Below are 27,608 nucleotides of genomic sequence, written 5' to 3'. Positions count from 1 at the left end.
GAGCAAGACAGAGAGAGGGAGCTAGACAGAGAGAGGGAGCTAGAGGGAGTAAGAGAAAGAGAGGGAACTAGAAGGAGCAAGACCGAGTGAGAGGGAGCTAGAGGAAGTAAGACAGAGAGAGAGAGAGCTAGAGGGAGCACGACAGAGAGAGAGGGGGCTAGAGGGAGTAAGAGAGAGAGAGGGAGCTGGAGGGAGTAAGAGAGAGGGGGCTAGAGGGAGTAAGACAGAGAGAGAGGAAGCTAGAGGGAGTAAGACAGATAGAGGGAGCTAGAGGGAGCAAGAGAGAGAGAGGGAGCTAGAGGGAGTAAAACAAGAGAGAGAGGGAGCTAGAGGGAGTAAGACAGAGAGAGAGGGAGCTAGAGGAAGTAAGAGAGAGAGAGGGAGCTAGAGGGAGTAAGAGAGAGAGAGCGGGAGCTAGAGGGAGTAAGACAGAGAGAGGGAGCTAGAGGGAGTAAGACAGAGAGAGGGAGCTAGAGGGAGTAAGACAGAGAGAGAGGGAGCTAGAGGGAATAAGACAGAGACAGAGGGAGCTAGAGGGAGTAAGACAGAGAGAGAGGGGGGGCTAGAGGGAGTAAGACAGAGAGAGAGAGGGAGCTAGAAGGAGTAAGAGAGGGAGAGAGGGAGCTAAAGGGAGCAAGACAGAGAGGGAGCTAGAGGGAGTAAGACAGAGGGAGCTAGAGGGAGTAAGACAGAGAAAGAGGGAGACAGAGGGAGCTAGAGGGAGTAAGACAGAGAGAGGGAGCTAGAGAGAGCTAGACAGAGAGAGGGAGCTAGAGGGAGCTAGACGGAGAGAGGGAGCTAGAGGGAGTAAGACAGTACCTAGCGCCGTACATTTCGACAGAGGTGGTCCATGCGGTAAGTCGTGAGGGGGTGACACCATGAGTTACCCGCACCGGGTGACACCAACCCCAGTGACGCCAGTTCCAGTGTGTCCATCTCCAACCAGATAAAGTAAATCGCAGGCCAGAGGCAAGGCCGTATTTTCCACCGACTCTTGGAGTCTGACCGGGCTTCTGTTTTACGTTTTTTTTCTCCACTCTCTGTTCTACGATTCTCAATATTCACTCTTCATTTTTCATCATAACCCCTACTCCTAATGTTTTCCAACATACATTACCTCCTCGTCCTGTCTCCCCGTCCCATTCCTGATGATGTGAGCAGCTAGTCTGCTCTACAGAACCCCTACCTAGCTGAGCTGTTGGCACTTCCCCCTAGGATGACGTCACCATCACGTGACTACAAAAGGGGGAAGTGCCGGAAGAAACATCCTGTTTTTTCTTTTCTGCAGTCTACGACCGCGTTCCTGGCTGTGCTGTTGGAGGCTTCCTGTGCTGGTGAGTCTCTGTGTTCTTTGAATGTTTATTTACGGCGGCCTGCTCTAGCGGCCGCCTGTGTTCTTCCTCTCTGCCGTTTCCCCGCGCTAGCTCCGTTGTGGGGCTTCTTTTTTACACGCGGCTCGCGTTAGCGGCCGTCTGTGTTTGGGGCGCTATTTTATACGCGGCTCGCGTTAGCGGCCGTTTTATGATTGTTCGCGCTTGCTGGCTCACCTGGCTTGGGTTGGCCTGCTCCAGCGGCCGTTCCTGGGCGTTCTCCGGTCCGTTTTTTGCCCTGCTCTAGCGGGCAGGGGCTTTTATGTGGAGTTTGGTGTCCTGCATGCTTTCAGGGGGCGATTTTTGCGGCTGGCTGGGCTTTTTATGCCGGCCCAGTTTTTTTCTCCTCCCACAGGTGTTCGGGTCCTCGGCTATATCTGGGGTCCTTGTTGGGATGTTTTTGTCCTGGTTTATGCCTGTTGGGAGTATTGTTTGGACTTTTTTGCTTCCGCTATGGATGCGGATGCTTCTTCTTCTGTGGCCCCTCTGGATGCCCTGCGCCTCATTATAAATGAGGCTGTGGCTGCTGCTTTCCTGGCTAGGGACGCTGCTGGGCCTCCTCCCAAGGTGCCTCGTGTTTCTTTGGATGCGCAGGCTGATCCTGTGGAAGACTTTGGTCCTGATGAGGATGAGGGTGTCCGTCGTCGTTTTGTTCAGGGTGCTGAGCTCACTGAACTGTTTGCCCATGTGAGGTCCAACTTGGGTTTTTCTCCTCCTGCGGATGCTGTTGTTGTGGATGACTTTTTTACGCAGTATGTCCAGCCTGCTCGGGATTCTTTGCCTTTGCATAGTGCAGTGCGCAATGTGCTGTCTCACGAGTGGCAGGAGGTGGACAAGACTTCTTTTCCTCGTTTCCTGTCCAGACGTTACCCTCTTGAGGGTTTTGCTGATGAGTTCCCTCAGGCTGTGAAAGTGGACAATTTAATGGCTGGCCTTTCCTCTCAGGGTTTGGTTGTTTCTGAGGACGCCCTTCCTGCGGACGCTGTGGATAAGCGTGTTGAGGGGGCGGTGAAGCGTTCCTATGCTGCTTCTAATTTCTCTGTCCGGGCGACTGCGTATTCCAACTATATGGTTCAGTCGCTCCTTAAAGACTTCCAGTCTCTGTCTGTTCTGCTGAATGACGGCGAGGATGCCACGCCTCTTCTGTCTTTGATGGAGTTGCAGGTACGCTACCTGTCGGACATTTCCTTTGACAATTTGGGGGCGGCGGCCGCTGCTTCTGGTGCGTCCATTGCTGCCTGTCGTCATATTTGGATGCGTTCCTGGAAGGAGGACTCTTCCCAGAAGTCGGTTCTCCTTAAATTGCCTTTTGAGGGTTCGAAGGTGTTCGGTCCTCAGCTGGAGGGCATGGTCAAGCAGTCGGCGGAGAACCGCAAGCTGGTGGCCCCGGTCCGTCCTCCTTCTCGGGGGCGTGGATTTGGTTATCGTCGTGCTTTTGGGCCTCCTGCTCGTGGCGCTTCTCAGCCCTTTCGTGGCAGGGGTCGTGGCCGGGGGGCCCCTGGAAGTGCCAAGCCCTGGGCCGTTGCCGGTGTTGCCGCCACCGCTTCCTCCTCTTCTCAATGACTGTCTGCCTTTGCCAGTGGGTGGTCGCCTCCAGTGCTTCCGCGCCCAGTGGTTGTCTGTCCCGGACGCCTGGGCGATTCAGACTGTTTCGGAGGGTTACCGGATAGAGTTTTCCTCTCCTCCTCCTCCGGGTTTTGTACGGACTCCTCTGCCCCGTCTACCTCTAAGGCGAGATGCTTTGTTGGCCGGCGTGCGGATCCTGTTGGAGAAGAGGGCTATTGTGGAGGTGCCACCTCTGGAGAGGGGCTTGGGGTGCTACTCCATTCTCTTTCTCGTTTCCAAGAAAGACACTTCGGATCTTCGGCCTGTCTTGGATCTGAAGCGGGTAAATCGCTTCGTGCTCCATCGTCCTTTCAAGATGGTGACTCTCCAGTCCATCCTGCCTCTGGTCCTTCCGGGTGGCTTCCTGGCATCCCTGGACCTGATGGATGCTTATCTTCATGTTCCTGTCCATCCGGACGACCAATGTTTCCTCCGGTTTGCTGTGGGGAACAGGCATTTTCAGTTCCGGGTGCTCCCGTTCGGCCTTTCGTCAGCTCCCAGGGTGTTCACCAAGCTGTTGGCCCCTCTGGTGGGTATTCTTCATTCCATGGGGCTGCTGGTTTTTCCTTACTTGGATGACTGGTTGATTGTCTCTCCTTCTTTTTCGCAGGCTCTGTTGGATGTGGACCAGGTGTGTCTTCTGCTGGGGTCCTTTGGGTTCCTTATCAACCACAGGACGTCCTCCCTGGTGCCCTCCCAGTCCCTGAAATTCCTGGGGGCTCTCTTCAGAATGGACTTGGACATTGTTTTTCTCTCGCAGGAGCGCCAGTTGACTTTGTTTCGTCCCCTTTCCTGGGTTCTGTCCCAGTCCCGGGTGTCTGCCCGTCTCTGGTTACGGAGTCAGGGGGAGATGGCGTCCACTCTGCATATCCTTCCTTGGTCCAGGCTGCATCTCTACCCCCTGTTGCATCATGTCCTGTCTCACTGGGATCCTGCCTCCTTGGACTACGAGACTCTCATCCCTGTCACTCCGGGGATTCGGGCGGATCTCCAGTGGTGGTTGTCCCCTCTGTCTCTGTCCCGGGGGTTAGATCTCCTTCCTCCTCTGTCTGTGGTTGTTTTGTCCACGGATGCCAGTGCTCTGGGATGGGGTGCCGTTCTGGGTGCCTCTAAGGCTCAGGGTCGGTGGTCCAGCTTCGAGTCCCTCCAGTCGTCGAACTGGAAGGAGCTGAGGGCGGTTTGGTTGGCTCTTCTTTGGTTGGCTCCTCTCCTTCGGGGTCGGGCGGTCTCTGTGCAGACCGACAATCAGGTGGTTCGCGCTTATGTGAATCACCAGGGGGGCATGTGTCGTACCCTGTTTCTCCTTTCCCAGAAGATCGGCCTGTGGGCCGAATCGAATCTCTTGTCTCTGTCGGCGGTCTATCTTCCGAGGACCGAGAATGGGCCTGCGGACTCTTTGAGCCGAGTGTTCCCGTCCTTGGTGTCCATCTGTCTGTCCCCGGATCTATTCAATCTGATTGTCCTCCGGTTCCGCCTTCCTTGGCTGGATCTTATTGCCTCGGAGGAGTCCGCCCTTCTTCCTCGGTTTTGCAGCATCGTCCCCTCTCCGCTGGCGTGGGCCACTGATGCTTTCTCGATTCCTTGGTCGAGGGGTCTGCTGTTTGCCTTCCCTCCGTTTGCCTTGATTCCAGGGTCCTCCGGAAGATTCGTTGGGATCGGGCGGAGGTTCTCCTGGTTGTTCCGGAATGGTCTCGGCGGTCTTGGTACCCCCTTCTGCTGGCCTTTTCTGTTCGCCCTCATTGGCGGTTTCCCCTGTGTCCCTCCCCTCTGCGGGTTCCTCTTCTCGGCCTTGCCTCCCTGCGTCGCCTCCGGCTGGGGGTTTGGCACTTGAGAGGTTGAGTTTGCTGGGTTTGGGTTGCTTTTTGGAGGTTGCCCAGTGTCTTCAGCTTTCTAGGCGTCCTTCCACCTTGCGTTCTTATGCCGGCACTGGAAGAGTTTTTCCACTTGGTGTCTGGGGAGGGGTCTCTCTCCTGACTCCTGTGTGGCCGTGAAGGTGCTGGACTTCTTGCGGGATGGTTTCGTCCTGGGGCTTGCGGTTTCTTCCCTGCGGGCTCAGTGGGCTGCCATTCTTGCTTTTCGGGGTTCCTCTGTTTCCTCTGTCTCCCCGTTGGTAGCTCGCCTTCTGCGGAGTTTCTTGCTCCAGCGTCCTGTTTCCCATTCGCCTATGCCTCCTTGGGATCTTCCCTTGGTTCTGCGGGCTTTGACGGGGCCTCCTTTCGAGCCGTTGGACTCCGTGGCCCTGAAGTTCCTTTCTGCAAAGGTTATTTTTCTAGTGGCCATTACCTCTGGGCGGAGGGTTGGTGAGATTGGTGCGCTGATGGCTTCTCCCCCCTTCTTACGCTTCTGCGCTGACAAGGTCATTCTCCGTCCGAGTCAGTTCTCTCTTCCTAAGGTGGTTTCTTCCTTTCACTGTCAGGAGGATATTGTTCTCCCAGTCTTTTTTCCGGTTCCTTCTTCTCCTGAGGAGGTGCTCCTCCATTCTTTGGATGTGTTGAGGGCTCTCAGCATCTACTTGGAGCGTACGGCTGGGTTTCGTAAAGTGGATTCCCTGTTCGTCACCTATGGCCTGTCGGGTATGGGGCTTCGCCCTTCTCTGTCCACCATGTCTCGTTGGGTCAAGGGCGCTGTGGTTTCTGCTTACGATTCTGCCCGGTGTCCCCTGCCTTCTTCGGTTCAGGGTCGGTCGACTCGAAGTGTTTCTGCCTCCTGGGCCATGTTCAAGGGGGCCTCTTTGAGGGACATTTGCAATGCTGCCATGTGGGCTTCTCCCCACACTTTTGTTGCCCTTTATCGTCTGGAATTGGGGATGGCGGCCTCTGCTGCTTTTGGGGCTTCTGTCCTGTCTGCTGTACATGATTTGTGATCTGTACTTGTTTTTGTTGATTAAAATGGACCTGTTACATGCTTTATTCTGGTCTGTTTTTTTCTTACAATCACCGTGTGCTTGGGTATGGGCTCACATCATCAGGAATGGGACGGGGAGACAGGACGAGGAGGTAATGCCCGGTTACTCACCGGTAATACCCATTACTCCGAGTCCTGGTCTCCCCGTCCCATTCCTGAGCCCTTCCCTCCCTCCCTGGTTTGGGGGTGTCTGTGGGTGATTGTCTGTGTTTCGTTCTGTTGTCTTTGGTATTTCAGGATGTTTCTTCCGGCACTTCCCCCTTTTGTAGTCACGTGATGGTGACGTCATCCTAGGGGGAAGTGCCAACAGCTCAGCTAGGTAGGGGTTCTGTAGAGCAGACTAGCTGCTCACATCATCAGGAATGGGACGGGGAGACCAGGACTCGGAGTAATGGGTATTACCGATGAGTAACCGGGCATTTTCTCTGCATGAAAAAATCGTTATGTTCCTCTTCAGCCTTCTCTTTTTAGATCTGGCCTAGAGACAGCTTTGGTTTTGTAGCTGCGTCGTAATAAAAAAGAAAATCATTCATAAAAATACATACATATAAACTACAGAGTGGCTTTGGGTCAGCCATCTTCTTACACTGGTCTGCTCAGCTGTCATTCACATTTTACTTCCTCCCACCACAGCACATGACATGGGGCAATGGTCAGCCCACCTCAGCCTTTGGAAACACTCCACCGTGAGTGACTGAATTTTTTTCTCATCTAATGTGCGCATCTGCCTATTTAGGAGAGTGCACTTCGGTGCAAGGACTTCTGGCCAAACATGTTTCTTTGCCCGTGTTTTTTTTTCTCAATTCTTCTTTTCATTAATTGTTTTTGCCTTCCTGGGTGTTTGAAGAATGACTTTAGGTGGCAGTTATTCAAAGCAAATAGTACATTTTGGTGTGTCACTAAACATATTATTTTCATGTTATGTCCATTAAATAAAAAAAAGTATGTACTTGTAAGTACACCTGCCTTGTAGGAAGCATACTATTCTGTTAAAATGATATCATGTTTCTTTTCATTTGCATTTTTTATTGCAAATATGTGGCCGTTTTCTTTTCCTTTTTCTTCTTTTTTTGTGGCATATGGTTGCAATAAAAAATATTACAGAAATAACCATCACATTATTTTGCCATGGTCAGACCTGTTGGCTTTGCCAATGCTTCTTTTTAATTGGATGTGCTATGGTCCAGAGTTCCAGAAGACCCCTAAACCACAATGTTGCTTCTTGGATGTGTTTATTCGCTCAGTCTTTTCCAGTGTCGCCGTTGTACTCCATCATCAATCTCCTGCTCACATTTTCAGACTCACGAGTCACTCCTTGTAGTACTTCATCTATGGAGCCATTTTAGGTTCCCACCTCTGAATTATCAATACCTCTCGCCTATTGTTCTTCTGCAGACGTAGTCTCCATAACTGGACCCAAAGCTGAGCCTGTTCTCTCCAACATTCTACACTTAAAAAATATGGCATGCAGAATGTGCCTGTCCAGGCTGCCCGTGTGTATTTGTTTCTACGGGGATTAGAGCTTGCTTTTGCCCTTTGCTGATTTCCCATGACTAGCCACACACCAGCTTTTGATATCTTTCCTAAACCTTGGCCCTCAACTGTTGCTAAAAGTGCCTTCTAGTTTCTATGATTTCCCTACAAGCTTTTTAGGACCCTATTCGGGATCCTGGGTGCTTTTGTCAGTTAGGAGGTGGATTTGACTTTATATGTTGGTAATAATGTATGTGTCAGCATAATGGTCAAGCTCTTTTTTCAGTTACAGTTGTATGGTCTCCTTCAAGGAGGACTGCTGTGGAATTCCATCAAGAATACCTGGAAATAACAAAAGTTGGGTCCCTGTGAAGGTGAACAGCAGTAAACGCTAGCACCTCCAGACAGCTCCTGGGGCAGCACAAGGCTCTGTGTGATGGTGGGAGTTGGAATTCCCACTCTTGCCCCTTAATCCAGATGGACACCCATTATCTAAAAAAGATTGATAGGAGGGCTTTAGGACTGTACAAAGGCATTCCTTTAGTACTCCAACTGAAAGCAAAATGACATCCGTGCTGCATAAACTGAGAAATGTACACAGTTGCACAGTGCATTTACTCACCAGGCTGCTGGACTCATCAGTGGCTCCACCCATAGCCTTTTATATGCCACTCCTTGCTGTTTCATTGGCTAATGGCTGCAATCCCGCTTCTAGTAAAGGGAAGCGCTGTGCCTCCAACCTTTCAACCTGCATTGGTCTAAAGATGATACACCGCCTCCCTTAGAAAGAATTCTGTCAATTCTGGACTTTTGTTAAACATCTGGAGTTCATTACCGTAGTGGAGAGTGTGTCACTCGTAGGATTATTGCACTTTTTGAAAAGAACCCTATTGGCTATGACAATACGTTGTGAAGAACTACATGTTTTTGCAGGCACCAGAATACACGCGTATGTTTCCAGCCAACCGTACAAGGCTACCTTCACAGAGTACAAATCCTGAATTAATTCAATGTTTTTGTACTTTTGGGAAAAAAAATCAATAAAGACTTGTGAAACAAAAAGTAACTAACTAACTTGTTGCATTGGGTAGGTTCTTGCAGCCATGTTCATGACGTTCATCCTTTGGCGTCATGACCAATGTCATAATGTTAAAACGTTCTACCATTCTAATTTGAGGCGTTATGTTTTACTGGTTTGTTCATTATTCGTTTTACTTCCACTGTGTAACACCATTTCTATAGTGTTTGCTTGTGGGACCATTTGTACTTTTACAAAAAAAAATTCTCTTATCCACTTGCATTTTCCTTGGATTCTTCTCAACATAATTTTGGCGACGACCTTAGAAAACGTATCCACGCTTTAGGCCCACCAAGTTTAAACGCCATAAGGGTTTCATCATTGACATCCAACTAAATCCCGAATTGATGTCAGATGTGTTTGTTGGACATCAATAAAACAATATTGCATGCACAAAAAGCCAGGGTGCCTTATTCAGTTATAAATATTGTCGGACCGTGGTACCCCTTAGCCCACTGTCGAACTCCGAGGTTTGTATGTGCAGTGGCCGGTAGAGCTATTCACTCATCTCTACGGCGCAGTCATCACTTCACATCTGGCTCCAGAGGTTGCTTTCCTCCCACATCTGGTAGCTGGGATTGTCTTTACAGCTTCCCTCCTTCTTACATGGCCTGCCCCCTTCCTCTTTGACAATTATTTCAGGACCACCTCTGCCTCCCGCTTCCCATTTTCGCCTGCTTCTAAAGGCCTCACCTGGCTCATTGGCCTTTCCTGGTCAAGCTTGGACTGGAATCAGGTGTTACATGTAGTAAAAGTGCTATACGCATCTACGTAATGTAACATAACATTGCACTTCAAGGTGAGGGAGAGGTAGGGTGTGGTCAGAGATTTCATGAGCTAGAGAGGTGCGTAAGAAGAAATGTGCAAGGCAATCCTTGCTGGTATTTCCCCTTTTAAAGTATATCAGCGGGACTAGGTTTCCAGCACTGCTGAAGAGTACATCACGTGGGGTCTACTATTGCCCTGAATTGGAGTATACCGTGTAAATGCATGCAACAGGAGGTTTTACCCCACTTTGCCATTCCCACATGGGTATGAGTGGGCCTTGTATTTTTTCTTTTGCATATGAATGTGTGGTGGTAGCTTTTCAGGTTTCGCCTGCACAGTGCTTGTGCTGTGCTTAAGAAATCTATTGTTTTTAATATAAACTTAAAAGGGATTCTCATTGGTTCCTGTGTGTGCCATTTACCTTTCCTCCATTTCTATTGGCTATAACATATTTTCCTGCATTTACCAATACTTGTTCCTCGTCTGCTTCTCTTTTCAGATTCCCACTCCCAAAATACTGTTAAAATCATCTTTGGAACTATATTTTCATAAAGTTTTGCCTTTTACTATTGCAACATATTTATATAACAATTTATTATCACCCAGAGAGATTAAGTGATTTGCACAGCATCACAGGATATTGCGGTGCTGCCGAGACTCGTGCTGAGATCTCAAACTTTCAAGTCAGCAGCTCTGGCCACTGTGCAACATCCTCTCCACTCCTGTGTTATCTGTCTAGGAGCTTTTTCCTTCTCCCGGACGATGACTGATGAAAATAACTATTTATTCATTACAAAGGCGAAACAGAAATTATGGCAAAATTAGATCAGTTTCAAAGTGGCCGTTGACACCAGTCTTAATTTGTGTCTTCATCATTCTCGGCTCTGGGCTGCGTGGCTGGCCATCTTCCATCTGGTGTTGACCATACCCACCTATTAAGTGAGCCATACCATTGGCTGCCGTGCCAATGCCTGTAAGACCTGTTCTGTTGTCTAGGCCCACTTCGTTTACCAACTATACTCTTGCTTTTTAACAACTACTTGCAGGAGCTGTATAATTGGCTGTGTCCCCACTTCCTGTAAGAACTGTTCTTTTGGCTTTATCCCAATTCCTGTTGCAGCTGTTCTTTTGACTACACCCCCCCTCACCCCACTTCCCATTCAACATCTTAATTTGGCTATTCTCCTCTTTCTTAACCGCATGCGCGCAAGCGGAATTCTGCTCCTGTGCTGAGTTTTTTAAAACCGCACTTTACATGACGAGCTGGGCTCGTCATGAGCGTGCGAGGAGGCTACCTCATGACGAGCCCAGCTCGTCATGAGCGTCGAAGGGGTTAAACGAATACCCTCCCGGTTAAATATCTGTGTCCCTTATGAGCACACTTTTACTTTTACTATTACTGACTTCTCTATGGGTGACTGTGCGGGCTCCCTGTAGCCAGACGTCCTTCATTTCCATCCTTCGCATCGTGCTCTTCATTAACATCTGGCTTTTGGCAGTACCCTTGTCTGCACTTTGCCAAAGTGCCCGGGCTAGTGGTTCCAGGTGTGGTGTGGAACCTGCACTGGTACACAATTCGACAGAGCACTTCTTTCCAGTGCCTAGCCAAACGTATCTGAACCCCCCATCCGTCAAAACCTACATCTGCCCAAAAGGTGTTAACTAAAACCCTTCACCCCCTCCTCTTCTCCTGATCCGAAAAACCACATGCACAGCTGGCTTCTCCGCCCTCCCCCATTACGACCATCCTCCCTTCGAGATCTTGCATCTCTGAGAGTACATCCACCCTATTCCCAGCCCATGTGATGGTTCTGTAAGAATCCTCCCTCCACCATAACTACTTCCAGCCCACCTGGCAGCTCCAGAAGCCTCCCCCCCCTATCCCCATTCTACACATCTGGCTGCCCTGAAAGAACCTGCACATCTGGATATAATGCTAGAGGCCCACCGCACATAGCGTCTACAGTCTCAGCCTCTCTGAATCCTAGATGTTTCTTGCACTGTCTTCCCACTCAGTTCCCCAAACTGGCAACAGCCTTTTCTCACCTCCACTGACTCTACTCCATCATTCCTTCCTCTTCACTTTTCCTCCTCTTCACCATTCCATCATCTCCTCACCTCTACCTTCAGTCATTCCTGTACTACTCTGTTTCCTCCACTCCTCCTCAGTCTTCAATCCTTTATCTCTCTTCTCTTCCCTTCCCTCCTGTCATCATTTATTCCTTCTCTACTCCATTCTAACCTCTTTGCCTCTTCCTCCATTTCATCCTCTCCACCTCTAACTCTGCTTCTTCTCCTCATTAATTACTTATGCCTTTATTCCCTCCTTTACTCGTCCATTCCTGACTCCCCTTGCCTGTACATTTATTCCATCTCATCCTTCTAGCCTCTGCTCCTTCATTCCCGTTTCTCTTCATTAATTCATTCCACCTATATTCATTTCTTTACTCCGCCATTCCTTCTTTGCCTTGCCTTATCTGGTTCCCCTCCTTAATTTCTTCTCCTTTTCCTTTGTTAACTCCTGTCCCCCTTGGTTCCCTTCTTTTTTTTTAAGTTTGAAAAGCTTTATTGAGTTGAATAAAACGATGTAAAACATCAGTACAACGGCATAAAAAAAAGAGCAGCAAGAAACAAAATAGTTATGGAGAATACTGTGCCATCAGAACAAGAAACGCCCCAAGGGGGACAACACTATACATATGAAAGAATGCTTTTATAACTTTTCATTTTGTGGGGAGAAGAGAGAGAAAGAGAAGGAAAGAGGAGGGAAAAAAAAGGGGGGGAAGGGAAAGGGAACAGCAGTGAAAAATAAAGGAGAAACAGAGTAAAGATGTACAAAAGAATAAAAGTATATAAAAATTGTAATAACAGTAATACTAATAATAACAATAACAAGTGATCATGAGGCACGTCTAGATAAATAGTCTGTTAAAGGGGACCAAAGTAAATCACGTTTAATCAACATCGGAAGAGAAGAAGCACATGCACGATCTAATCTGTGATGATGGCAGAGTAAATTCCACCAAGCATCATAAACCACATTTTTGGTATCTTTCCAGTTAGTTGTTATGATTTGAAAAGCAACAGCAATACAGAGATCAATAAATTTACGAATATGAAGCGGGACATCCCAAACAGGGGCCAAACCACCCAGAAATACAGAAGAAAGAAGAAAAGGAACATTAGTGGACAAAATCTTGTTAAGTGTACACCAAATGTGGGACCACATAAGGTGGACCTTAGGGCAAAGAAAGAACATGTGAACCAAATCACCAGAAGTGCAAGAACAAGACCAGCACTTCTTAGCATCTAACAATTTAAATTTGAATAAGTCACAGGGAGTATAAAATAATCTATTATAAAAAAAGTAAAGGGTTTGTGTGGTGCTAGCGGACCGGGAAGTGGAATGAAGTTTGGACCAAATAGAGTCCCATGTAGGTGAGGGAAAAGTTTGATTGAGGTCCGATTCCCAGAGAAGTTCGAGGTTAGTTTTAGGCCTATCAGGAAGTGGGGGGGAAAGTAATTGATAAATAGCAGAGGCCTTAAGGGGAGCTTGAAAGTTGGGTGGAGAAGCAAGAAAGGGAGGTGAAGAGGGAGAAGGGATGTGTTGCAAGATAATAGTGGATAGTTTAGGTAGAAGTTCGTGAAAGTGTGCACAGTATTTGTTGGAGATACCAAAGGAGTCACGAAGTGCTGAAAAGGATAATAAGGAATTGTTAGAAATAAGGTGGCGATAAGTGAGAATTCCTTTATCGATCCATTCCTTCCAAAAGAGCGCCCGATTACGTAGTTTAAGAGATTTATTATACCAGAGTGGGGTATTCAAATGAAGAGTAGATGGGACAGAGAAGGAGCGGAAAAGGGCAAGTTTTAAAGCTTTGGAGTGTTTAAAAATAGGTGAAAGCAGCTTAGGAGGTGGTTGAGTGAGATTGGAGGCAAGAAGAAATGAGAAGGGGTGAAGTTGAGCCAATTCCAGAGAGCTCCAAGCCGTAGTAGGAGGAGATGAGGTTTCGAGAAGGAAAGGCCAAATTTGCTTAAGAGAAAAAGCAGAGTAAAAGCGTGAGATTTTGGGGAAGTTAACACCACCAAGATGTTTAGGTTGTTGAAGACGGAGAAGAGACTCTGGCCTTACGCTTATTCCACAGGAATTTGGAAAAAAGACTATTGATAGACTTAAAAAAGAAATGGGGGAGAGAGATAGGAAGCATGGAAAGACAGAAGTTCACGATAGGTAGGAGCATCATTTTAATAGTAGAAAGACGACCCCACCAGGAAAGAAAAAGAGGGGACCAACGCTCTATAAGAGAAGAGAGCTTTTTAAGTATATCGGAATGATTAAGTCTGATAGTTTCTCTAATGGTGTTAGCATATAAGACACCAAGGCATTTAATAGAGCCAGAATTCCATTGGAAACCGGAGCCCTGAAACATGTGAGGAAGACAAAATGTATTGAGGGGAAGGACTTCTGTTTTATCGATGTTTAATTTATAACCAGAAACTGAGGAGTAATCATGTAGTAAAGAAAAGAAAGCAGGGAGAGCAGTAGCAGGGTTATAAATATAAAACAGAATATCGTCGGCGTAAGCAGTAAACTTAATCTCCACATCTTTATAAAGAAAGCCAGAATAGGAAGGGGATTGATGAAGTTTTTTCAAGGAAAGGTTCGAGAGCCAAAATGAAGAGGAGGGGGGAAAGTGGACAGCCTTGTCTGGTACCTCTATGAAGGGGAAAATAATCAGATTGCATACCATTAATCAATATAGAAGTAGAAGGAGCAGAATAAAGCAAATGAACTAATTTAAGAAAAGTGGGACTGAAACCGTGCCAGCGCAGGGCACCAAACATAAAATCCCAATGGACACGGTCAAATGCCTTCTCGGCATCTAGAGTAATGGCCGCCAAAGGACCATCCATTTTAGCGGAGAGATGAATGATATTAAGAAGGGTCCTAGAATTGTCTGTAATGGATCTACCCTTAACAAATCCGGATTGATGAATGTTAACCAAATCGGGGATGATGGAATTAATCCGTAGAGCCAGAAGTTTCGCATATAATTTACAATCAGTATTAATGAGAGAGATGGGTCGATAGTTCTTACACAGGGAAGGGTCCTTATCTTTTTTGGGGAGAAGAACAAGCATAGCTTGCGTGAAAGAACCTTTGGATTCACCAGAGGAGAGAAAGTGATTAATTAGCTGGAGCAAGTGAGGAACCAGGACAGATTTAAATTGTAGAAAGAAACGCACAGTAAAGCCGTCAGGGCCAGGTGTCTTATCTTTGGGGAGAAGAGAGAGGGCAGCAAGAATTTCTTTTTCTGAAATCGGGGCATCAAGAGAAGAGAAATCCACCAAAGGAGTAGGAGGTTTAGGGACAGAATTAAAGAAAGAATCTAATTGCTCTACTGAAGGGGAAGACTCGGCAGTATAAAGAGAAGAATAAAATTGAACAAAGCAATCCAGAATTTTGGCATCAGAAGTTTGGGGCGAGCCTTGTGAATCAGTAATCGAGACAATTTTAGATTTCTGTTTTTTAATTTTAAGGTAATTTGCCAGAGCCCTGCCCGCTTTATCACGACCACCATACATCTTTGCATTAAATTGAAGAAGCTGATTGGAAGCCGATTCCCAAGAATGTTTATTAAATTGCATTTTAGCAGTAATGAGAGAGGATAAAGAATCCGGAGAATTAGAAGTGTAATAAAGATGCTCAAGTTCTTTGATGCGTTTTAGATAGGAAGAAGCCTGGGAAAGCGCTTTCTTTTTTTTACGTGATACAAAATCAATAATAGAACCCCGAGCAGTGGCCTTAAAAGCATCCCAGAGAAAATGAAAGTCAGAGGAAGAAGGAGAGTTAGTAGTGAAGAAGTCATCCATGAAGTGAGTGAAATGTTCAATGAACGTGGGATCAAGTAAAAGGGAGTTATTAAAGCACCATCTGCGGGCCTGAGGCAAGGGAGAGGGGTAATCCATATCTAAAATAACCGGGGCATGATCTGAGATGAGGATAGAGCCTATTTCTGAGTTGGTCATAAACTGGAAGGCATGGTGGGAGAGAAAAATATAATCGATACGGGAGAGGGAATTATGCACTGGAGAAAAAAAGGAAAATTCCAGAGAGTCAGGGTGGGACAACCGCCATGAATCTATAAGGCCTCTGGAGGAGATGGATCTATGGAAGGACTTTTGCATTTTATTGGGAGTGTAACGAGCTTGTGATTTGCGGTCCAAAAAGGGGTCCATCAATTGATTACAATCCCCCCCAACAATCAAATCTTCATTAGCATTAGAAGAGAGAAGGGAGGAGAAATCATTCCAAAAAGAGGAATCAATGCCATTCGGACCATAGACATTACAAAGAGAGAGATGAACATTATTAACTTTACAATCAAGGAGCAACCATCTACCATTAGTATCAACAGTTTCATTTAGAATTTGAACAGACAGTGCTTTATGAAATAAAATAACAACACCATTCTTGTGATTAGTAGCAGGAGAGCAGAAAACATCCCCAACCCATTGTTTACGTAACAAAGATAACTCCTGTGTAGAAAGATGTGTTTCTTGTAAAAAGGCAATTTGACATTTTAAACGAGCAAGATGAGATAAAACACGTTGTTTCTTGATAGGGTTGCGAAGACCCTTAACATTCCAGGAAATTAGTCGAAAACCTTTCATAGGAGCAGATTAAGGGAAAAGGAAAAAGAGAGAGTAATACAGGTAAGAAGAGGGAATATATAGAGAGGTTGGCAAGGAGAGATGACGACAAGCCAAATATAATAAAGAGAGGAACGATGGAAATAGAAAAGAAACCCAAGTAGAGAGAGCGGAAGAAAAAAAGGAGCAATGCCAACATGAGAAGGTGCAATGAGACGAAGTGAAGAGATAGAAACGGAGGAGAAAAGGAAGAAGTGATTAATCACGCAGTGCCAAAAGGAAGGAGAAAAAAAGTAACACACAACTAACATGATGAAATAGAAAAAAGAACAGAATAGACTCCAAACTGAAAAGGAGAAAGATATCAAACAAAGACGATACAATACCAGCAGAAGGAGTTACAGAGGGGGAATGAGAGAAAATGAGAAAAAGGGGTTAGAGGGACTAGTACCAATGCAACGGAGAAGAGGAAAGAAGAGTAATAGAGAAAGGGTGAGTGAAGTAAAAAATGTTGAGAGAAACCAAAAAGGGGAGGAAAGGAAAGGAAAGGGAACTAAGGAAGAAGGGAGCCAAAAGCTACCCTATAGAAGACAGCAAGAAGAAAGATGGCGAGGAGAACCAAAAAGGCTCCAGCCATACAGAACAAGTAACAAAAAGGACAATGAAGTGAGAGCGGGAACAGCGAGAAAAGACGACCGCACAAGAAGGAAAACATAAAGGTCGAGAACACAGTCCGAGGAACCAGAAGAAGAGAAGACTAGGAAAAGAAAAGAAATACAAAGAGAACCAAGGACCGAGCACGACATAAGAACAAATGAAGGAGACTTACCGAACAAGTATGCAGGGAATCAGCGTACTGGGATGACGGAAACGAACGATGACACAATACAATGGAGAGGATGGCAAACGGAACAACAGGAAACGGACCTAAGGAACGATAAAAACCAAAGAGTGAGGTAATACAATAAAATAAACACAGAGGCAGAGACAGTGTAAGCTAAGAGCCGCTTTGCTCCATGGAGTCGTCTCTGTGGGAATGGATGAACCTGCGGAGATCAGCCGGATCCTCGAAGCTGTAAGACCGTTCCTTGTATGTAACCTTGAAGAAGCAAGGATGAATTAGACCATATCTAGCGTTCATGGAACGAAGCGCAGGCCGCAGGTCCAGGAATTCTTTTCGACGCGTTGCAGTCGGTTTGGAGACATCCTGAGACAAAAATAGTTTGTGGCCTGACCATAACAGTTGCTTGTGTTGTTTGGCTGAGTGGAGAATAGTCATGAGGTCAGAATAGAGAAGGAAATAAGCAATAATGCCTCTAGGTTTTGAAGAGGAGGAGGCGTTTTTAGGACCCAAACGGTGTGCTCGTTGAATATTGACATCCACATGTTTAGGCATACCAACAATTGGTAAGACTTGAGTCTTCAAAAAAAGGATGATGTCAGACCCTTCGGAATTCTCCGGAACACCATAAATACGTAGGTTGTTGCGTCTATTTCAATTTTCCAAATCTTCAGACGTTTTCTTGAGGACCTGAACCTCCTTAGTGAGAGTGACCAGTTTGGCGGCAATATCTTGAGCGTCACTGATTTTTTGCTCAACATCAGTAACCCTTTTGTCAAGATTAGACCACTTGTCATCCAGCCTTTGCAGAGTAGCAGTGGTGTCTGCAATAAAAGGGCGAATTAAGCGAAGTTCTTCCATAAGGTCCTCAAGAGTGACAGGAGGCTGAGATTTGGAAGGAGATGGTGGGTCCTTTTTGAGGCGTTTGCCCACAAGTGTAGGGTCCTTACGTAAGGTGGAAGCAGCATTGGAAGCTTTTGTAGTATGTCCATGCTCCATATTGGCAAAGCGTAAGGTAAAGTATGAGCAGCGTACCGTGGGATGAGGGCTGCAAATTACCAAAAGGAGCAACGAAATGCTGAAAAAATGAACCAACTGGAGTCTGTAGAGCACAAAAAGAAAGTAGAAATGGGCCCAGGAGAGGCAAAACCGCAACAAAACAATGACAAGGCAAATGTTGAGGTAAATAGTAGAGGCCAAGGTCCGACGACAAAGGGAAAGCCAAGAAAAATCACCAAATGCCACAAAAGAGTTCAAATGCCCTTAAAAAACCATTGGAATAGTAAAAAAAAACAAGGCCATTGGGCGATAATCCTGAAGTGGGAACATTCTGGGTGGTTAAGAAGCAAAAATATTAAAAAACGAGAAAAAAGAAAAAACAAAATGGCGGTCGTTTCCGAGGTAATTGCATTTTCGCAAAAAAAAATGCCAAAAACGGTCAGGAAGCGCACAAAAACATACCCAGGTGTTGAGGGGCAGTTCCGACGCTGGAAACGACCGTTTCCGCCGAGAAACGCCTTCTGAAAACGGAGCCTTCACAGCAGAAGCGCCGCCGAAATCGCGGAGCTCAGGGGGGAGCGGCCATCTTGATCGCCGCGTTGCGCGCCCTCTTGGTTCCCTTCTTTACTCCTTCATTCCATTCGCACCATGCCTCTTCTGGTTCTACTCCTTTATTTTAGCCTCTCCTCCTCTGGATCCACTCCTTCATTCCCTCCTCCCAATGTTCATTCTCTTTGATTCCTCAGGTCCCCATCCTCTTCCCCACCTTTATGCTTTCCTCTCCTTGCCTCCCCTGGTTCCTTTCCTTATTTTTCCTTCTCTAGTCTCCTAGCCCCACACCTTCATTTGGGGCCAGACGTACCACGTATTTTTGCATGCGCATACGGGTTTGCCACCCATTTGCACATGCAAAAATACATAAGGGCCATGTACAAACCCTAATTAGTGAGTCGTAATTTATTTGCGACTCACGAATTTGGAATTGCGACTCGCTATTAGGAAGGGGCGTTTCAATAGCTTCCTAATAGCGAGACTGAGCTCTATGTATGACTGTTTTGCGACTGCAATTGCAGTCGCAAAACAGTCATAATTTTCCACCTACTTCAAGTAGCTGGTAAATCATTTGCAAACGGGAAGGGGTCCCCAGGGCACCCCGTCCCCTTTGGAATACATGGGAAAATATTTTGTAAGGGCAGGCAGTGGTCCCAGGGACCACTGCCTGCCCTTAAAAAAATGAAACGAAAGAGTTTCTTTTTTTTTTTTTTTTTTAATGCAGCCCGTTTTCCTTTAAGGAAAACTGGCTGCATTAAAACAAGAAAACCCTTCTTTAATGAAAAGCAGCCCCAGACATGAAGGTCTGCTAAGCCCAGCAGGCCACTATCCCTGGGAGGCCCAGCCATTCCCAATGGGGTCGCAAATTGCGAGTGGTTTATTAATATTCATGAGCCTCGCATTTTTCGACCCCATTGGGAATCGCTAACCGTGTCTCGGACACTGTTGTACATATGCTTTTGCGACTGGCAAATTGCGACTCACAATTTTTCGTAATTTGCGAGTCAGAAAAGCATATGGTCGTACATTTGGCCCTTGATCCATTTCCTCTAACTTCACTTCTTCCTTTCTTCATTTTTTGCCCATTCCTTCCTCTCTTTGACTCCTATTTTACCTTCTCCATTCTCTTCTTTCCTCCCTTCTACCCCCTCTCTTTTACTTCTGTTTCGGCTCCTTCCTTCTCTTTTTGCCTCCTTCCTTCCTCGACACCCCTGTATCTCCATTCTCTTTCCTTCCTCCACCCCTCCTCTCTTCCCATGCTCCTCCATTCCCTCCCCCAACTCCTTCCTTCCCTCTTCTCCCTGTGTATCTGCCTCTGCTCTTTCATTTCCTCTTCTCTCCGCCCCTTCCTTCACTTCCCCCCTCCCGCCTTCTCTACACCTCCACATCTGCCGTTGCTCATATTTTCCAGTGGATATTATGGGCCCAAGTCTTTCTTCTCACATTTCCTTCTTTTTATACACAGACTGTTTCCTGATGGATAATTTATATATTGACATAAAGGAAATGCGAGTTATATGTTTTCCCCGGAGAAAGGCATAGTGGAAAAATTAGTGTTGCGTCTTGTGAATGGTAGAGCATATTTTGATTTAATGGATAGTTCGCGGAAATGGAATTTCTAATATTGTACAGTCTCAATTTTAGTGACACTTATTCATGTGTGCAGTAGTGCTCCGTACCCCCTTGTACAGAACGCCACATTGTGGTGACTTTCCGTGCCCAGAGACGGCCACGTCAGAAGGTTTCTCCGGCAGGGGCCCCTCTATTAGGGCAGATGAGCGTCGTCTCCTACTGCTAGAGCCGCCAAAGGGGAAAATAAAATGGTAATAAAATGAACTTATTACCATTTTATTTTTCCCTTTCCCCAGCCCAGCGGTGTTTGGGGGCAGGGTCACAGACGCAACATGAGGCACACTCTACCAGTTTACACTGCACAGGTCACTTTGGCCGGCCATCTTGCGACGGCCAGCCTGACATGCGCAGTGTAAATATCTCCGTTGGGCTGTCTCGGTTGGAGAGCAAGCAGAGGCCCTCCGTGAGAGTGGAGCCAGTCCGTTCCAGACAATCCTGGCGCTTTTGTCATACTACATCTGCAGCATGAGAGCAGCGCCTTGATTGGAAGAAGGGAGTTGGAGGGGAGCCACCGACTAAGAGATGGAAGGGATCCGAGCACTAGGGGCAGAGGTAAAGGAATCTTTTATTTATTTTAAGCTAGCCACTGGGTATCTTACTTTTAGGGCCTCTCGGGTCTTTTGAAAAGCACAAGTTGCCTCTAAACCCTTCTTGGCTGGTCCCTGTTTTACCCTAAAAAGGAAGCAGCCAATCCCTTCCTCTTCAAGTTGAAGCCAAAACTCTAGTACAAGCTGCTTTGTGGTAAAGATAACCGACAGAATTCCGAATCTCCGAACCCTGTCATACTTCAGTTGCTGCTACCGAATTTCGTACTTGGAATGCATTTGAGGGTTCTTGAAATCCCTTAGACCTTCATTTTTGACCCAAAGCGTACCTCAAGCCATCACCAACTGGTCCCCTAAATAACAACATAGGCCATAAGGTCCAATGCAAACAAAGATATAGCGCCTCATGCGTTGGAGTTTGTGCAGTCGTAATTCTATCCGGGAGTGTGCCAGAGTTTATTTATAAAGTCCTCTCTCTCTTTTTTTTCAAGACAGGATATTGTAATTACCACCTGCTATTTGAAGTATGTGCTATGCACCTCCTTCTCAATCGAGCCTTGTTACAATTAAGCTCAACAGCCTATGACGTCCTTGGAACTCCAAGAAAAGGTTCCCCAGTCATTGGCTGAAGCAAGGATCTCGACTGCGCAGCTCTTTCCCACCAACTAAACATCAGAATTTCTGATTCGGGCAGAGGCCCACCACATTTATATTAAATACTTATGACAATTACATGCTGCACTTAGAGTAACTCGAGCCATCTGTGGACCAGAGCTCAATCCTTGAATGCTTCTCCGAGGCATATTCTTATGTTCTGTGTTGGGCCCTGGGATGCAGGGTGGTACAGGGTAATGAAACAGGAATTGACAATCATCATAGGCTGCTGGTGGCTTGGGTTGTTGAGGAAGGCTGGGAACCGAGTTGTATGAGGGGTGCGTCTTGGGCTAGTGGGTGAGTAGTAGCTGTTTGCTGGTGATTTGCAGCTTGAGTTCATTACACCACTGGTGCTCCTAGTGGCGTAGCAAGGAAAGGGGTTATATTGTCTGCCTAAAATTATAACGCTATGGTCATGAGTTGACATTACTCTTTGTAGCCTCCTAACATGCTTTCTAGCAAGTTTGCAAAGACAAACTGAAGGCAGAAATGTATTCGTTTTCTATAGTATCTGAAAGAAAACTGGATAATGGAGAAAACCTGATTGTGAGATCTGAGACTAAACTCCGTGCCCTGGGGCCGAGGGTCAAAACCAAAGAGTTTACAGGCTCATGGGTAAGCATTCCAGTGGTTGCCAGCTGGTTGAACCACACACACCGTATTAAAACTGCGGAGATCCCTGGCATCTCTCCAATAGCAGGTCGCAGATTTCAGCCAGTGCAGCATAGTCTCACCTCAAGAGCTATAGCACAGCCAATGGCAGAAGACATCTCACTGAAGCCTCTTCCTATCCTAGTTATAAGGCCACACAGTAAGATTTTCTTTGCCAATAGCAATAGGGTACCAGTGGGCAGGACCCACCCTCCGAGACAAAACTAGAACGATAAGAGCTCAATGGAGGGGAGTATTTGCTATTTCAAACCTAAAGGGGCCTTTCTTATGAAACTGTAAAGAGGCATTATAATAGTAGTCCCAAACTGCAGCTGTTCCACACAACACAGTGGGCATTCAAATCTGCAGTCCTCTTGAAGCTCTGCAAAATAGTTTGTTTTTCAATACTTTGTGGAACCAATTCCTCTTGAGATACAGAATCTGTCTGCTTTTCTGAACTCGATTCAAATTATGCAGCTAACTGGGAGTACTTAACAAATATGCTGGAAACATATTTTTCTATATCATCATACATGAATATTTCAGAATTATCTTTCTTGCTCCAACAAGTGTTCCTTCAGGGCCCAAGCGAGTCCAAGAGCTGATGGGCTGAGCTAGCTACTTCACATGCAGACAAACCAACTTGCAATATTATAAGAACTTGACATATTTGATGATTTTTTTGTAAAAAGCGTATAGAATGTGCTTCCTGCCGGCTTGCGGAAATGTAAAAAAATGACTGTTTGCCTGTGTGCAAAACACGGAACCTCACATCATCACATCCCCGAAAAGTTTGCTCCTTTGCATCATGGTATATGCAGTCCACAATTTGCGCTCCCCTCAGTGTTAGCTGTAGTGTAACATCAAAGTTTGGTGTAACATTACAGTCAACAATGAGTATGGTTTAACACTACAGTCAACACTGAGGGGAGCACAAAATGTTGACTGCATGTACCATGATGCAAAGGAGCAAAGGTTTCTGGGATGTTATCCAGTGTCTGGCCACACTCTTTTCCCTGTGCAAACTGATTTGCATGACCTCCTCTACCATTTAGCTCACGTTCCTAATGGTCCTTTTTGTAAAAATTGCACTCCGGCCCATTGATTACACTTCATCTGGCCCAAGCAGGAGATTGCGCCCCGGGTTTGGATATTATGGCTCGAGCCGGAGAGTACAGCTTCAGCCGGAGATTCCGGTCCAACTGCAGGCATAAAGCTACGACTCATAAATGACCTCTGTGACTACCAAAAGGTGTAAAGTTAGACGTTTGTTTCAGATTGCCTTTGTGGCAGGAGACCAGGCTTCTCTTTGGAGCACATTGATGCTTTGTTCATACACAAGACATAGACACAATTTGGAGTAGAATTAGATGGAATGGTTAAGGTAAACCAAAGGGAAGTATAGAGGTATGGGTTGGACATCGTTGTTTAACCCCTTTGCTGCGGGGGGTATTTCCCCCGCTGTGCTGGGGGGCGGGGGAGGGGGAGGGGGGCACGCACAGCGCCCCCATGCTGAGCTCGTCATGAGGCACGGCGCTCCAGTGCTCATGACGAGCTGAGCTCGTCACAGCTGCACCCGTTCCCGTGGAACGCTCAGCACAGCAGGGGAATTATCCCCGCGTGTGAGCGTTCCACGGCTCATGACGAGCTGAGCTCGTCATGAGCACCGGAGCACCGTGCCTCATGACGAGCTCAGCTTGTCATGAGCATGGAAGGTGATAAAAGCAAAACAGCAAAGACAACTTCATTTTTAGATTTCTTAATAAAATGCTTACCTAAATATACATTTTTACAAGTTTAAGGGCTATGTGAACCAATTGTTCAGCACATTTAGACCAACTTAGTGTTACTTATTTGAACATTTTGTCTAATGGCATATGATGGGGGCACACAGTGAAGAGAGATACCTTTCACCCATAAAATATATATGACATTCAGGTACAGGCAGTGCAATACCTAGCAATTGCTGTGGACACCTAGGTACAGCCAAAGCACTTTCTATCATAAGCTATGGGAACTGAGATGCCGCAGGTGCTATTCTTTGTGACCTTGAACCTCCAACCTTCACTGGCTATATTGTGCACTCTTGGGGTAATGCTCTACTGGCCAGATATCATTGTACGTTTGCAGGTGTGTTCGGGAGAACAGACACAAGGCAATTCTGGGCTGTTGAAACTGTGTTTAAAGGTGTCCTGCCTTAGTGTATTATTTGCTCGGAAATGGGGTCCTTGTGGGCATGGATCAGCATTATTTGCATACCTTAGCAGTCAGGGTGGACTGGGAGGTTCAAGTTGCTGGGCGGACTGCCCTCAAAGCAGTTTTGCACACTGTGGATCAGGGTCGGCTCCAGCAGGTGGGGCAAAGGATGCACCCCTTCCTCCTTCAAGGGAAGAGAGTTGTTCCATGCTCTAGCACAAGTTTTCCTATTTAAAATTGGGACGTGTGCTGCCACCTCAGGGTTCAGCTTCTATTCTTTTGGGGGACGCTGGAACCTGCACTTCCGTGAACAAGAGATGTGCAAAAGTGTCTGTGAATGGTCAGCACTTGTATGATGAAAGGAGAGAGAAGTCTCACCCCAGAAGGTGTCCTGTATCAACCCAGATTTAGGACAAGCATTGGCAAATTCAACAGGTGTTGCCTGTAAGAACCATTGGCTTTGCTAATGTTTTTTATCCATACTGTCCAGCATCACAACTCATGTGCAGCATGGCTCAAAAAGATGTGTTGGTATGACCAATGCGTCATTGGGTATGCACATGCTGGCATACAAGAGGACACTTTTTTATTTACCACTCTGAGATGGATCGATAGAATAGCTTGAAAGCACGTTTTTAAAGCATAGTATGAAATAAATGGATGCGGTTTGGGGAGGGGTGGAGAAGTAACACGTCAAGTGGGGGAGAAGCAGCATGACAGGCCGGGGGAAGCAACATGGCAGGCGTGGAATTAGCAACCAGAAGGAGAGAACACAGGCGAAAGTGAGGAACATAACCATGGAGGTAGCACAAATACATGCCTGGGAGAGAGCACCACAGGTTCGGGTGGGGGAGAAAAGCACATGGGCAGAGGGGGGTGGGGGGAGGAAACGCACACAAGGGAGACAGCTGGAAAATTAGAAATACATGAAGTGTTTAAACCGAAGAAAAAATTACTTCTCCAAAAAGCGAGCAGTGGAAGCGCAGAAGCCAGCCAATCCAAAATATGTTTAAAGGGGCAATTCTCCATAGGAGGGACAAACACAAGATTGACTTGACAAGACATCATCAAATAAAAAGCAGCCAAATGAGTGACAGAAAAGCCAACCAAGGTGTGGGCTCCATGTGCGTGTATTTTCTTGTAAGCCCACAATCGGAGCTTTATGTGTGCCGGGTCTCACTGGCGCTGAGCACCTGCAGTTTTTTGAATGGGGCCACGAAATGGGTCTCTATGGGTCTCACAGGCGGTCCGTTTTTTTCCGGACTGCAGTGACAGCAGGCACATCGATGTGTGTGTGCTCACCCTAATCACTTCTCACTATTGGAGAAGCTACAGCATGACGCCATTCAAGGGGAACGTTGTAGGGGAAGGGAAATCCTTTAAAGAGAGTCATTTTCTCTCTGGATTTCCCTTCTCTTTTTGAAACTCAGGAGCAGCAACATTGTCGTGGTGTCACCAGGGCTTTAAATTGAAGCTTTTTCAATATTATATACACACCATAGTTGCTGCTTTTTGTTACACTTATGCAACTAACAACGATTGACAAAACCAATAGTCATGACCTGTTGTAGGTATGATGTTACTTGAACATTGTGATTTTTGATATGCGCAAAACACATTGTTAATGTGTGATATTTTGGGTGTCGGGGTAGTATAATGTGTAGGATGTGAGTAGTGTTTATATAGTGTGTGAATTTCTGTCAGTTATTGCCATGTATCTATTTAATGTTTGATGTTTAAGAGTGTGTTGTGCATATATCCTTGGCATGATTGTTTGATGTGTGATATTAGTGTGGCATGTTCATTGTTTGTGTCTCAGTCATGTGTTATATTTGTTGTGTTATCAGAATGTGAAGTGCCACAGGGAATATAAACAATGTAAGGCATGTAATGAATGGTCTTGTTTCTCTCGCCATTGCAGAGCCACTGCAGCAATGCCAGTTCATCGCACCACCACCACCACCACCACCACCACCGTAGTGGGGAACACTCGTGTCTTGACAACACCAGTTGGCATTCTTCGCCTCTTAGAAGTACTTTTTGCCTGTGTAACATTCAGCCTTGTGGTCCACAAAAGGGCCTGGTATGGCCATCCAGGTGACTGGTGCATGTTCTCCTGGTGCTTCTGCTTTGCTGTCACCATTATCATCCTTATAGTGGAGTTTGCAGGGTTGCAGAACCGCATGCCTGTGTCTTGGAAGAACTTCCCAATCACATTTGCCATGTACGCTGTCCTCATGTGCCTGTCTTCCTCTGTAATCTACCCAGTGTACCACCTGCCTGAGGATCGTGGTGGGCGCAATGAGACCCGTGACTACATTATTGCTGCCACAGTGTTCTCCTGCCTTACCACCTTGGCATACATCATCGAGGTTTCCATGACTCGGGCCAAGCCGGGAGAAATTACAGGCTACATGGCAACTGTCCCAGGACTCCTGAAGGTGGTGGAGACCTTCATTGCCTGCATCATCTTCGTCTTCATCAGTGACCCAATCTCCTATGACTATAATGATGCTCTGAAGTGGTGCCTGGCTGTCTACTGCATCTGCTTCATCCTCTCCGTGGTGGTGATTATCCTGTGCGTGGGCGAATGCACTGGCTGGCTACCCATTGCCTTCAACAAGTTTCTGAGTGCCTACACCCTGCTGGCTGTGCTGCTGTATGCCACGGCCACTGTCATCTGGCCCCTTTACAAGTTCGATAGGGACCATGGAGGTGTGCCGAAACGACCAAACAGTTGCCGGAGTTCTTCGCTTGCCCCCTGCCCCTGGGACAAGCTGGTGGCCATCGCAGTGCTGACTGCCCTCAACCTTCTCATCTATCTGATAGATCTGGTTTACTCAGCTAGGCTGATATTCATCAAGGTTTGAAAGCATCAACTTTGGAAGACTTGAGGATCAAATACAAACCTCCTCTATGTTCAATCCCATTATGTAGTGGTCATTTCCTCACTCATCTACAGTCTTCTCTCAAGCCATCTGTTAAACTCCTTCTCCATGACCCCTTCCATCAGTATGGACATTTGCTTAGGTGCCAAAGATGCTATAACACCTGTTTGCAGAAGTCCCAGTGCAATGTAGAGCTGACCTCAAAGCCAAAGATTCAATTAACTTTAGATGCTACCGTATAATAACAGCTGTTCCAATCCAAGGGTCCCTGCTCCCTAAACAAAACAAGCAAACTATGGTTCTCTAGAACAGCACAGTTAAAACAAAGCAAACCATGCTGTCGGTTAAAATATGGTGGGTTCCAAGACACTGAGCTCCTTGTTCTCACACTTACAGCTATTGATGTTGGCAGTGGTCGAAGCACATAAAAAAGTATGGTAACTGTGATGTGGCACGTAGGGGGGAGGGGGGTAAGTGAGCATCTGGGTTGGCTAAAAAGCTAAATATTCTGTAACTTTTTTTGGTCTTTAACCTTCCAGTAACTACTTATAAAATAACACACAGCTTAAATGACAATTAAATACGAAGTTATGTTAATCAGAGGGCTGCCGCTTGAGTAGATAAGCTGCCACTCCAAATAATTTTCTACTCTTGCGTCAGCAAAATCAACCCAATTGGACATGCACAGTTGCGCAACATATTCATGCTGATTTTTCAGCGCTGCTCGCACTACAGGTGCATATTTTCCATCCGTTGGGGGAACTTTGTGGAATCACGTAGAGTTATTATGTAACTCCG

General features: G+C 46.5%; 1 protein-coding gene across 1 annotated transcript in view; it reads left to right on the top strand.

Moving 5' to 3' along the window:
- Nucleotides 1-27,034, top strand: part of MYADM (myeloid associated differentiation marker) — a 64,216-nt gene extending 37,182 nt beyond the window's left edge. The window contains exon 2 of the mRNA XM_078654967.1: nt 25,844-27,034. Coding sequence (XP_078511093.1) covers nt 25,857-26,792 — 936 coding nt within the window. The 5' untranslated portion in view covers nt 25,844-25,856 and the 3' untranslated portion in view covers nt 26,793-27,034. The remainder of the gene's footprint in view (nt 1-25,843) is intronic.
- The last annotated feature ends 574 nt before the right edge of the window (nt 27,035-27,608 follow it).

The sequence above is a fragment of the Lissotriton helveticus genome, chromosome 7 (genome assembly GCF_964261635.1).
Source record: "Lissotriton helveticus chromosome 7, aLisHel1.1, whole genome shotgun sequence".
NCBI lineage: Eukaryota > Metazoa > Chordata > Amphibia > Caudata > Salamandridae > Lissotriton > Lissotriton helveticus.
Note: the sequence above shows the minus strand (reverse complement) of the source record. Positions and strands in the feature narration are given on the sequence as shown.